Source organism: Bos mutus, chromosome 16, assembly GCF_027580195.1.
Source record: "Bos mutus isolate GX-2022 chromosome 16, NWIPB_WYAK_1.1, whole genome shotgun sequence".
In the NCBI taxonomy this organism is placed as follows: domain Eukaryota; kingdom Metazoa; phylum Chordata; class Mammalia; order Artiodactyla; family Bovidae; genus Bos; species Bos mutus.
In genome coordinates, this window is record NC_091632.1 from 31,478,167 (window position 1) to 31,490,441 (window position 12,275).

At 43.2% G+C, this 12,275-nt stretch overlaps 1 protein-coding gene across 1 annotated transcript; it reads right to left on the reverse strand.

Moving 5' to 3' along the window:
• Positions 1 to 222: 222 nt before the first annotated feature.
• LOC102265494 (PRAME family member 27) lies at positions 223 to 3,914 on the reverse strand. The gene is made up of 3 exons (XM_005890846.2): positions 3,628 to 3,914; positions 2,469 to 3,041; positions 223 to 796 (listed from the first exon to the last, which is right to left on the reverse strand). Exons 1-3 carry the CDS (start codon positions 3,912 to 3,914, stop codon positions 223 to 225), a joined length of 1,434 nt encoding a protein of 477 aa, XP_005890908.2.
• Between the last annotated feature and the right edge of the window lie 8,361 nt (positions 3,915 to 12,275).

Consider the following 12,275-nt stretch of genomic DNA (forward strand, 5'->3'; position numbering starts at 1 on the left):
ATAATTCTTACTCTGTAGGACACATGTACACAAATTTCCATTACTGCTCAGCATCAGCTATTCTCTCTGCAGTCCTGCACCCCTGCAGGATCACTTTCCCTTTTTACATTCACACTGAGCAAATGTCTGAAACCATGGGTCTCTTTTCCCTTCACAAAGTACCAATAATATAGATTTCAGTTTCCAAATGCTCAGAAGAAAGCTTCTGATCGATGCACCCAACTAGGCAGAGGTGTTACTGCCATATGTGATGGGCTCAGGATGATCGAATGTGTCCTCTCCACAGTGAGGACAGGGGCTGGAACTAATCCAGATGGTCCTGGGACGTCCCAAGTCCTTCAGAATCTCAAGCAGTTCAGCTCGACACTGAGCAAGTCTCCCCATTTGGAGGATTCCCAGAGAGCTGAAACTCTCCTGAGGGACAGGGTACAGTTCTTGACATAAACTGGGCAGCGCCGAGGTGTGTCGAAGCATCTTATCCATGATGGCCATGGAGAGGAAGTTTCCACGTATGCTAAAGAAATTAAGCTGAAAACAGTGGCTCAGGGCAGGCAGGATGGCCTCAAGTTGCGAATCCATGATCCCACACTGATCTAAGTACAGTTCCTGGAGGGTGGCTGCAACTTTCTCCAGCAGACCTGGAAGGAGCTCAGGACTAGAGTAGGTCAGGGTGACACCACTCAGATCCAGGCCCTTTAGCTGACTGATATTCGGACACTGGGAAAGATGGGTCAAGTCTGAATTCGTAAGGAGGCAGTGAGTTATTCCAAGGGTGTCCAAGGGGTTTGTCAGGCACCTGGGGAGAAGTAGAATTATAATGTCTTAAAAACTGGGGTGGAAGGTGACCTCAAGGTGAGAGACAAGAAATTTGCTAAAGGCCAAGGGTGGTCTGTCCATCTGATAATGATCATTACCCAGAATTCCCAGTCTCATTTAAGCCTGAGTCCTTTAACCTTCACAGTATGTCTGGATCAAGTTCACAGAACCTGGAAAACTCTCTTTCCTCATCTATGTAGTAGAGTAAAACACATTCCACTTCCTTATGAGTATGAATGAAGATCATAGAATGGACTAGAACAAGCTCACAGCAGAGCCTGACATCTTGTCTCAATCAACAATGGGCATCACTGAATGTTAATAGTAAGAGACATACTTAAAATGCTTCCTACTCAGACTTCCTTCCACCCATGCTTGGGCCCCAGGCATACCCAGAAGCCAGGTGAGGTTTCTGGGTGACATGCATAGAGGACCAGTCTGGGCAAGGCCTCACAACATCCCATGAAGATGGCAGTTTGCAGGGTCTCACTTACATCCCTGCATTAGCTGCAAGCCATCTACCAGCTTTTATGATCCCTTTGGCTCCTATTCTACTACTATCACCTCCAGAATCATGCATTTCCCATATATCAATTATCTTATCTGGAGCAAAAAGCCTTTTACAGACAGGGAATTTGAGACAGGCCTGTTGTGATCACAAAAGTGTTAAGCACAGAGCTTTGGTTTAGAAATGTTCAAACATGGAGTTTTCCCTCTTTAATTTCCCCTTCTCTTACCTATTTTCAAGTCATCTAAATTAAGATATCCCTTCTTAAGGAAGAAATCATATACCCAACCACTAGATCCTAAAGCTTAGTCTATGGAGCTACCTACAAGGTGTCCCTTTCCAGAGCCTCTATCCAGCTTGAACACCTACCTTGATTTGGGTGGTTATGTGATACCACAGTTCAGAATAGAACAGCAAAGGAGAAAGTATGCTTGACATTCTAGAGGGTTTTGGTTTGTTTTTTTTTTTTTGACCAATAAATAAAGTGTGGCTTTTTTTTTGAATAGTCTGTGCATGGCCTGAGTTCTTGACCCTTTAGCACCTTCTCCCAGTCAGTGCACCTGAGGCTTCTGTGGCAGGGGTTTGTCATTCCCCTCCTAGGGTGCCTGAACTCTTTCCCCAGGGGCTAGGCACAAAATATCAAGTAGGAGCTTTTGCTCCTTGCTTCTAAACTTTGCCAGCCACTGTGCCTCAACCTCTGCATGTCCCCCTACCCCGACCTTTCTTCTGATGTAGATAAAGAAATACTGCAAGCCTATATCTTATAGCCCTCCTGTAATTTGGAGGGCTATGAAAATTTTGAGGAGAAGGGGGTGACAGAGGTTGAAATGGTTGGATGGCATCATCAACCTAATGGACATGAGTTTGAGCAAACTCCAGGAGATAGTGAAGGACAGGGAAGCATGGTGTGCTGCAGTCCATGGGGTCACAAAGAGTTGTACATGACTGAACGACTGAACAACAGCACAAAAATTCTAGGGAAATTCTCCTTTGATACCCTATCCTGTTTTCCCTGCCCTGGCCCCTGGGCTCTAAGAGTGCAAGCTTCCCCAACTCAGATACCAGTGAAACCGAGTTCTGTGCCTGGAGGGGAGGGGGGTGGTGAGTTGTGTTCACTGTTACCTGGCCAGTGGTGCACACTCACCTGAGCATCTGGTCCAGGCATCCTTCCAGGAAGAAGGCAGATTCCAGAAAGAGATCCTGGAGGTAGTGCAGCCTGAGGAACTGAGAAGTAATTTGGACAACATGCTGCTCCTCCTGATCTTCAAGTGTGGATATGTCTGTGTGAGAGAGAAGGAGTCTCTGCATATTGCTCATCTGGCCCAGGAGAGGAGCAAACACAGCCAGGCTGGACAGCCGCCAGGTACAATGTACTCGCACCTCCTCAACACAGTCCAGCTGCACCATACTCAGGATCTTCATAATATTGTCTTTGGGCATTGACTCTATCTTTAGTTTCTTACAGCACAGGTGTATGGAAGCTTTCCTCTCCTCCACCCATCTCATGAGGTAGGCGAGGAATCCATCCATGGTCCTTCCATTGATGTGAAGTTCTATGAACACCTCCAAGGGAACCAAGGTCCACTGTGTCCTTGGCCTCTTCTTAGCCACTGGTTCTTCTAATGAGCTTGAGGACACCTGGACACTGGATCCAGACCACATTCTCCAGAAGTCCTGGCCAGTATTTCTTAAATCCAGCACTTGCAGTTTGCACCTCCTGTGGGGGGAAGAGTAGATTGGTAGAGATGGTTTCAAGATCCACCAAAATAAAACCACAGCCTCAGAATTTAGGCGATACTCAGACATCCCACCTGAGCTTTTACTTCACATTCTCGACATTTCCCTCTTCTTCCCTCTCTGCCTCAGTTTCCTGCATCTCCTCTTCCCCTTCCATCTTTCCTTTTATCCACTTCTACACCTTCCTTAAGCATCACCAGAAGGAGGCAGCAGAGAAGGCAATGGCACCCCACTCCAGTACTCTTGCTTGGAAAATCCCATGGATGGAGGAGCCTGGTGGGCTTCTGTCTATGGGGTCGCACAGAGTCAGACACGACTGAAGCAACTTAGTAGCAGCAGCAGCAGAAGGAGGCAGAAAGTGTACTTTCAGGTTCCCTTGCATCTTAGGCACTCCTACACTTCCTGAAAACATTTCCCAGAGTGTGTTCAGCAATGGCTAAGTCTCTGTACTTCCTCATTGGCATCATCAGAAGCCTCTGGTCTATCCCTTGGCCATTCACACTCTGACCTCAGCTGTCTCTTCAAAGACTCCCCTGACTCTACCAGTCTACTTCAATCAGACTCACCTGGGTTGATCCTTCTGGGAAAGCAGGACATCAAGTCCATCCAGCATTGCTTGTAAGGTTCCCAGGTGAGGCATCTCCATCAGTCCCCCCAGAGGCAGGCGGACAAAGGGCCAAGCTTGCACCATGGCCTTCAGTGTCTCTCTGCAACTCCCATAGAAGGCTTCCATGAAGAGTGGGGGGAAGAGCTCGATGGGCAGATACTCCAGAGCAGAAATGGCCAAGGCCTCATCCCTCAGCAGGCTCAACACCGCTTGGTCCAGGAGTCTGGGTGGATTCCAGATACTCATTCTGACTCTGCTCAAAAAGAATCCTGTGGAAACTTGCAGGGAAGAAGGCAAGCATGAGCACCCTTTCACTGGTATTCCCATTCTTCAGAGGAACCAACTCATAGCCATATCCACTGCTCCCATGGGGCTGGAAAACTCAGGGATCAAACATTGGTGTCCAGCATTACAGGCAGATTCTTTACCATCTGAGCCACGAAGGAAGCCCAGAAGACCCCCAGTTTACCAGAATTTTACTCTAGTTTTCATGGGTGAAAATCCATAATGCTGCTTCTACAGGGACCAGAGCAAGAATTTCATAAGTACTAAGGAGGAAGAAGCCCAAACACTTGCCCATCAATTTCCATTCACTGCTTTGCTTTATTATGATGAACTGGGAAGTGGATACCCCAAGCCTGAAGGCTGACCCTAATTATTTTGGTGAAAACTTTAACACTTTCTTAGGGTCCTGCTGCTTCTGCTGCTGCTGCTAAGTCGCTTCAGTCATGTCTGACTTTGGGCGACCCCATAGACGGCAGCCCTGGAGAGGGCAATGGCACCCCACGCCAGCACTCTTGCCTGGAAAATCCCATGGACGGAGGAGCCTGGTGGGCTGCAGTCCATGGGGTTGCGAAGAGTCGGACACGACTGAGTGACTTCACTTTCATGCATCGGAGAAGGAAATGGCAACCCACTCCAGTGTTCTTGCCTGGAGAATCCCAAGGATGGGGGAGCCTGGTGGGCTGCTGTCTATGCTGCTGCTAAGTCGCTTCAGTCATGTCCGACTCTCTGCAACCCCATAGACGGCAACCCACCAGGCTCCCTCATCCCTGGGATTCTCCAGGCAAGAACACTGGAGTGGGTTGCCATTTCCTTCTCTGATGCATGAAAATGAAAAGTGAAAGTGAAGTTACTCAGTCGTGCTGACTCTTAGCAATCCCATGGACTGTAGCCTACCAGGCTCCTCAGTCCATGGGATTTTCCAGGCAAGAGTCTTGGAGCGGGTTGCCATTGTCTTCTCCTCTTAGGGCCCTAAAACTACTGAATAGAAGCATCATGTGACACAACTCAACCTCCATCCTCAATTCCCACAGTTACTTGAGCTGGAAAAGATGAAGGACAGACCCCTAAAATGAATACCATTTGCACAAACTACATATTTTAAATGACAAGGAATAAAACTCTAAACAGCTGTTTTTAGTAAGAGGAAAATCTGCTTGTTTAAGGTAATTGAATTGATATAAACCGAAGGAGAAATCAAAATGTTGAGAAAGAGGCAAAACTACACTGAGAGGCAAAACCAAAATGTTAAATTTGTTCATCGGCAAAGAACTAACTAGGGGACTCCTAGGTGGCGCATGCATGTGTGCTAAGTTGCTTCAGTCACGTCTGACTCTTTGCAACCCCATGGGCTGTTAGTAGCCCACCAGGATCCTCCGTTCATGGGATTCCCCAGGCAAGAATACTAGACTAGGTTGCCATTCCCTTCTCCAGAGGGTCTTCCCAACACAGGGATTGAACCCTCATCTCATTATGTCTCCTGCATTGGCAGGCAGGTTCTTTACCACTAACAAGGTGCAGCAGATGGGGATCCATCTGCCAATACAGAGACATGGGTTCGATCCCTAGTCCAAGAAAATTCCACGTGCTGCAGAGCAACTGAGTCAGTGTGCCATAACTACCAAGCCCACATGCTGCAGTTACTGAAGCCCATGCATCTACAGCCTATGCTCTGAAATAAGAGAAGCCAATGCACTGAAAAGCTTGTGCGCTGCAATCAAGAGTAACCCTTGCTAGGTGCAACCAGAGAAAACCCGAGCAAATGAAGCTAATGGAGACATAGCAACGCCAAAAAACAAAAACAAAAACAAAAACATGGATAAAGACTAACTAAAAAAATCTCTCCCTGCCATCCTGAGCTATATGACACAATTCAAGACCACTGACCATAGATAAGGTAAGAGAGTCCTTAACTAAGGTCAGTAACTTACCAACTCTGATGTGGTTGTCAGGATGGGCTCAGTCCTAAGACTGGATGAGATCCCAGATAGTAATTCCAGAAGGCAAAGTTTCTGCATCTTTTCTTTGGTGCCTGAGACTTTTAAAGGCCTTTTTAATAACATCTTCCCCCTTGCCCAACTACAAACAGCCAACCAGAAAGTGGTGCCTGATTAGATTCCAGACTGTCCATCAGATTAATCCTGATTGGGTTTTTGCCTATAACCAGTTGAATTGATTGAATCCAATATCATTCAGGAGAGTTTAAATGAGGGGAGGAGAGCCACAGACTCAACCATTGATTCACTCTAGGAACATTGATTGAGTTTTACTATTAGGGTGTGTTATAGCCAAGGGTGTGAGACAAGGAAGAAATTGTTTCCAGATATTGGATGGGAAATTAGAAGAGGGTATTTGGTCAAAATAATAAAAATGTTCCAGAATTAAAACAGCTTCAAATAGATATTAAGAAGAGGTGGCAAGAATACAGAGAAGAACTATACAAAACAGGTCTTCATGACCCAGATAACTACAATGGTGCGATCACTCACCTAGGGCCAGACATCCTGGAATGCGAAGTCAAGTAGGCCTTAGGAAGCATCACTATGAACAAAGCTAGAGGAGGTGATGGAATTCCAGTTGAACTATTTCAAATCATAAAAGATGATGCTGTGAAAGTGCTGCACTCAACATGCCAGCAAATTTGGAAAACTCAGCAGTGGCCACAGGATGGGAAAAGGTCAGTTTTCATTCCAATCCCAAAGAAAGGCAATGCCAAAGAATGTTCAAACTACTGCACAATTGCACTCATCTCACATGCTAGCAAAGTAATCCTCAAAATTCTCCAAGCCAGGTTTCAACAGTATGTGAACTGTGAACTTCCAGATGTTCAAGCTGGATTTAGAAAAGGCAGAGGAAGCACAGATCAGATTGCCAACATCCACTGGATCATCAAAAAAACAAGAGTTCCAAAAACATCTGCTTCTGCTTTATCGACTATGCCAAAGCCTTTGACTGTGTGGATCACAACAAACTGGAAAATTCTTAAAGAGATGGGAATACCAGACCACCTGTCCTGTCTCCTGAGAAATTTGTATGGCAGTCAAGAAGCAACAGTTAGAACTGGACATGGAACAACAGACTAGTTCCAAATTGGGAAAGGAGTACGTCAAGGCTGTATATTATCACCCTGCTTATTTAACTTACATGCAGAGTACATCACGTGAAATGCAGAGCTGGATGAAGCACAAGCTGGAATCAAGATTGCCGGGAGAAATATCAATAACCTCAGATATGCAGATGACACCATTCTTATGGCAGAAAGCGAAGAAACACTAAAAAGCCTCTTGATGAAAGTGAAAGAGGAGAGTGAAAAAGCTGGCTTAAAACTCAACATTCAGAAAACTAAGATCATGGCATCCAGTCCCATCACTTCATGGCAAATAGATGGGGAAATAATGGAAACATTGAGAGACTATTTTTGGGGGCTTCAAAATCACTGCAGATGGTGACTGCATCATGAAATTAAAAGATGATTGCTTCTTGGAAGAAAGGCCATGACCAGCCTAGACAGCATATCAAAAAGGAGAGACATTGCTTTGCCAACAAAGGTCTGTCTAGTCAAAGCTATGGTTTTTCCTAGTCATGTATGGATGTGAGAGTTGGACTATGAATAAAACTGAGCACTGAAGAATTGATGCTTTTTAACTGTGGTGTTGGAGAAGACTCTTGAGAGTCCCTTGGACTGCAAGGAGATCCAATCAGTCAATCTTAAAGGAAATCATCCCTGAATATTCATTGGAAGGACTGATGCTGAAGCTGAAACTTCAGAATTTTAGCTACCTGATTCGAAGAACTGACTCATTGGAAAATACCCTGGTGCTGGGAAAGATTGAAGACAGGAGAGGAAGGGGACAACAGAGGATGACATGATTGGATGGCATCACCGACTCAATGGACATGAGTTTGAATAGGTTCCAGGAGTTGGTGATGGATAGGGAAGCCCAGCGTGCTGCAGTCCATGGGGTCGCAAAGAGATGGACATGACTGAGCGACTGAACTGAACTGAATCATTCCCAAAGAAAGCATCATAAACTTATCTATATCAAGTTGTCACTTAGGTGTGGTATCAGAAACACAGCAGATCATGAGGCTATTCAGGGAGCAAGAGTAATGCAACTGGTGATGTGCTTGGTTAAGTGGTGATATGCAGGGTTAAGTCATGGTAGCATTTGCCTATAAAGCCATCTGGTCCCGGACTTCTGTTTTTTGGACGCTTTAAAGCCACAGTTTCAATTATAGTACTTATGATTTGGCTGTTTATATTTTCCATTTCTTTCTTTGTGTAGTCTTGGATGGTTGCACCTTTCTAAGAATTTGTCCATTTCTTCTAGGTTGTCCATTTTATTGGCTTATAGTTGCTTTCAGGAGTCTCTTAATTCTGTCCATTTCTGTGGTGTCAGTTGTAACTTCTACTTTATCATTTCTAATTTCATAGATTTGAATCCTATTGGCTTTTTTCTTGATGAGTCTGGCTAAATAAAGGTTTATCAGTTTTTCACAAACCAGCTTTTAGTTTCATTGATCTCTTTTATTGTTTTCTTCATCTCCGTTTCATTTATTTGTGATCTGATATGATCTTTATCTGATTTTTACTTCTACTAACTTTGGGGTTTGCTTGTTCTTCTCTTTCTAGTTGCTTTAAGTTTAAGGTAAGGTTGTTTATTTGACATTTGTCTTGTTTCCTCAGGTTAGGTTGTGTTGCTATAAATGTGTCTCTTAGAACTGCTCTTGCTACATTGCATTGTTTTAGATTATTGTGATTTAAAGGTCATTTGTCTCTAGGTTTTTTTTTTTTAATATCCTCTCTGATTTTTTTGGTGATCAATTGGTTGTTTTGTAATGTATTGTTTAGTCTCTACGTGTTTGTGCTTCTTTTTTTTTTTTTTCCGTTTTCCCCTGTATTTGATTTCTAATATCATTGCAATATGATCTTAAAACATGCTTAATATGATTTCAATTTTCTTCAGTTAACCAAGGCTTGATTTGTGCCCAAAGATGTTATCTATCCTGAAGAATGTTCCATGTGAACTTGAGAAGAAACTGTATTCTGTTGCTTTTGGAGGGAATGTTCCACAAATTTCAAGTTCGTCTTGTCTAATGTGCCATTTAAGGCATGTGTTTCCTTATTGATTTTCTCCCTGGATGATCTGTCCATTGTTATCTGTCCGCTGTTAAAGTTCCCACTATTATTGCATTGCTGTTTATATCCTCTGTTATGGCTCTTAGTCTTTGCCTTATATATTGAGGTACTCCCATTTTTGGTGCATATATATTTGCGATTGTTATATCTTCTTCTTAGGTTGATCGCTTATCATTATGTAGTGTCCTTCCTTGTTCTTGTAACAGTCTTTATTCTCTGATGTGAGTATCATTACTGTGGCTTAAAAAAAGCCTGTTGCATAGTCTAATTCTATCCCCTTACTTTCTAGTCTGTATTTGTCCCTAGGTCTGAAGTGGATCTCTTGTAGACAGCATATATATGGGCCCTGTTTTTGTATTCATTCAGCCAATCTATGTCTTTTGATTGGAGAATTGAATCCATTTATATGTAAAGTAATTATTGGTATGTGTGTTCCTATTAACAATTTTTTAATTGTTTTTGATTTGTTTTTGTTGGATTTTTTTCTTCCCTTCCTCTTCTGTTTTCTGCTCTTGTGATTTGATTTGCTGCCTATCTTTAGTGTTGTGTTTGGATTGCTTTTTCTTTTTTTGTTTGTGTATCTTTTGTAGCTTTTTAGTTTGCAGGTCTCATGAGATTCTGAAGTCTATATATACAAGTTTGTTTTAAGTTATTGGTCCATTGCTTCTCGGCCTTTTGGCTAAGATCAAGTGTAAGTTACTGGTCCCTTTCTCACCTAGAGGAGTTCCTTTACCATTTGTTTTGAACAGCTGGTTTGGTGCTGCTGAATTCTTTCAGCTTTTGCTTCAATGTAAAGCTTTTGGTTTCTCCATAAAATCTGTATGAAAGTCTTGATTAGAGCATTCTTGGTTGCAGGTTTTTCCCTTTCATCACTTGAAACATATGCCACTCCCTTCTGACCTGCAGAGTTTCTGCTAAAAATCAGCTGATAGCCTTATGGTGATTCCTTTGTGTGTTGTTTGTTGCTTTTAATATCTTTTCTTTGTCTTTAATTTTTTTTTCAGTTTTACTAATATATGTTGCCACATTCTTCCTTGGTTTCCTACTGTATGGGACTCTGTGATTCCTGGACTTTAGTGAGTATTTCACTTCTCATGTTAGTGAAGTTTTCAGTTATAATCTCTTCAAATACTTTCTCAGGAACTTTCTCTTTTCCTTCCTCTACTGGGACCCCAATAATGCGAATGTTGGTCCATTTAATGTTGTCCCAGAGGTCAACATTGTCTTTGTCCTCTTTTCTTTTTATTCTTTTTTCTTTATTCTCTTCTGTGGCAGTGATTTCCACCTTTCTGTCTTCTAGCTTACTTATTCATACTTCTGCCTAAGTTACTCTTAGGTAACAGACTTCTTCTAGTGTATTTTTCATTTCACTTATTACATTGTTATCTCAGTGTGTGCTTTAAATCTTTTAGCTCCTTGTTAAACATTTCTTGTTTCTTCTTGATCTATGCCTCCATTCTTTTTCTGAGATTTTGGGTCATCTTTACAATCATTACTGTACATTCTTTTTCAAGTTGACTATTGCCAACAAAGGTTCGTCTAGTCAAGGCTATGGTTTTTCCTGTGGTCATGTATGGATGTGAGAGTTGGACTGTGAAGAAGGCTGAGCACCGAAGAATTGATGCTTTTGAACTGTGGTATTGGAGAAGACTCTTGAGAGTCCCTTGGACTGCAAGGAGATCCAACCAGTCCATTCTGAAGGAGATCAGCCCTGGGATTTCTTTGGAAGGAATGATGCTGAAGCTGAAACTCCAGTACTTTGGCCACCTCATTCAAAGAGTTGACTCATTGGAAAAGACTCTGATGCTGGGAGGGATTGGGGGCAAGAGGAGAAGGGGATGACAGAGGATGAGATGGCTGGATGGCATCACTGACTTGTTGGACGTGAGTCTGAGTGAACTCCAGGAGTTGGTGATGGTCAGGGAGGCCTGGCGTTCCGTGATTCATGAGGTTGAAAAGAGTCGGACACGACTGAGTGACTGATCTGATCTCCTCTTCATTTAGTTCCTCTTGTGAGTTTTATTTTGTAACTTCATTTGCAGTATATTTCTCTGTTGTTTCATTTTGTTTAACTTTCTGTGTTCATGGTCTCCTTTCTGAAAACTGTGGGATTGTAGTTCCTCTTGCTTATGGTGTCTGCCTCTTCAAGGGTGAGGTTGGTCCAGGGACTTCTGCAGGGAGGTGGGGGAGGACTGATTCTTGCCCTCTGGTAGGTGAAGTTGGATCTCTTTCCTCTGATGTGAAGGACCATGTGAAGGACCATGTTTTGAGGTAGCTGTGAGCTCATGTCTTTAGGCTGCTTGTTTGCTGATGGGTGGGGCTGTGTTCCCATCTTTCTGGTTGTTTGGCTTGAGGTATTCCAGCTCTCCTTGTTGTTGTTCAGTCACTAAGTCCTGTCTGACTCTTTGAGATCACATGGACTGCAGTATGCCAGGTTTCTCTGTCCTTCACTATATCCCAGAGTTTGCTCAAACACATGTCCATTGAATCTGGGATGCCATCCAACCATCTCATCCTCTGTTACCCGCTTCTCCTGTCCTCAATCTTTCCCAGCATAGGTGTCTTTTCCAATGAGCTGGCTCTTCACATGAGGTGGCCAAAGTATTGAATCTTGAGCTTCCACATCAGTCCCTCCAATGAACATTAAGAGTTGATTTCCTTTAGGATTGACTGGTTTGATCTCCTTGCTGTCCAAGGGACTCTCTAGTCTTCTCCAGCACCACAGTTTGAAAGCATCAATTCTTTGGTGCTCAGCCTTCCTTATGGTTCAACTCTCACATCTGTACATGACTACTGAAAAAACCATGGCTTTGAATAGACACTAGACAGACCTTTGTTGACAAAGTGATGTCTCTGCTTTTTAATATGCTGTCTCAATCTGTTATAGCTTTTCTTCCAAGGAGCAAGTGTGTTTTAATTTCATGGCTGCAGTCATCGACTTCAGTGATTTTGGAGCCCAAGAAAAGAAAATTTGTCACTGTTTCTACTTTTTCACCATCTATTTGCCATGAAGTAATGGAATCAGATGCCATGATGTTAGTTTTTTGAATGCTGAATTTTAAGCCAGCTTTTTCACTCTCTTCTTTTACCTTCATCAAGAGGCTCTTTAGTTGTTCTTCACATTCTGCCATTAGGGTGGTATTATTTGCATATCTGAAGTTGTTGATATTTCTCCTGGCAATCAT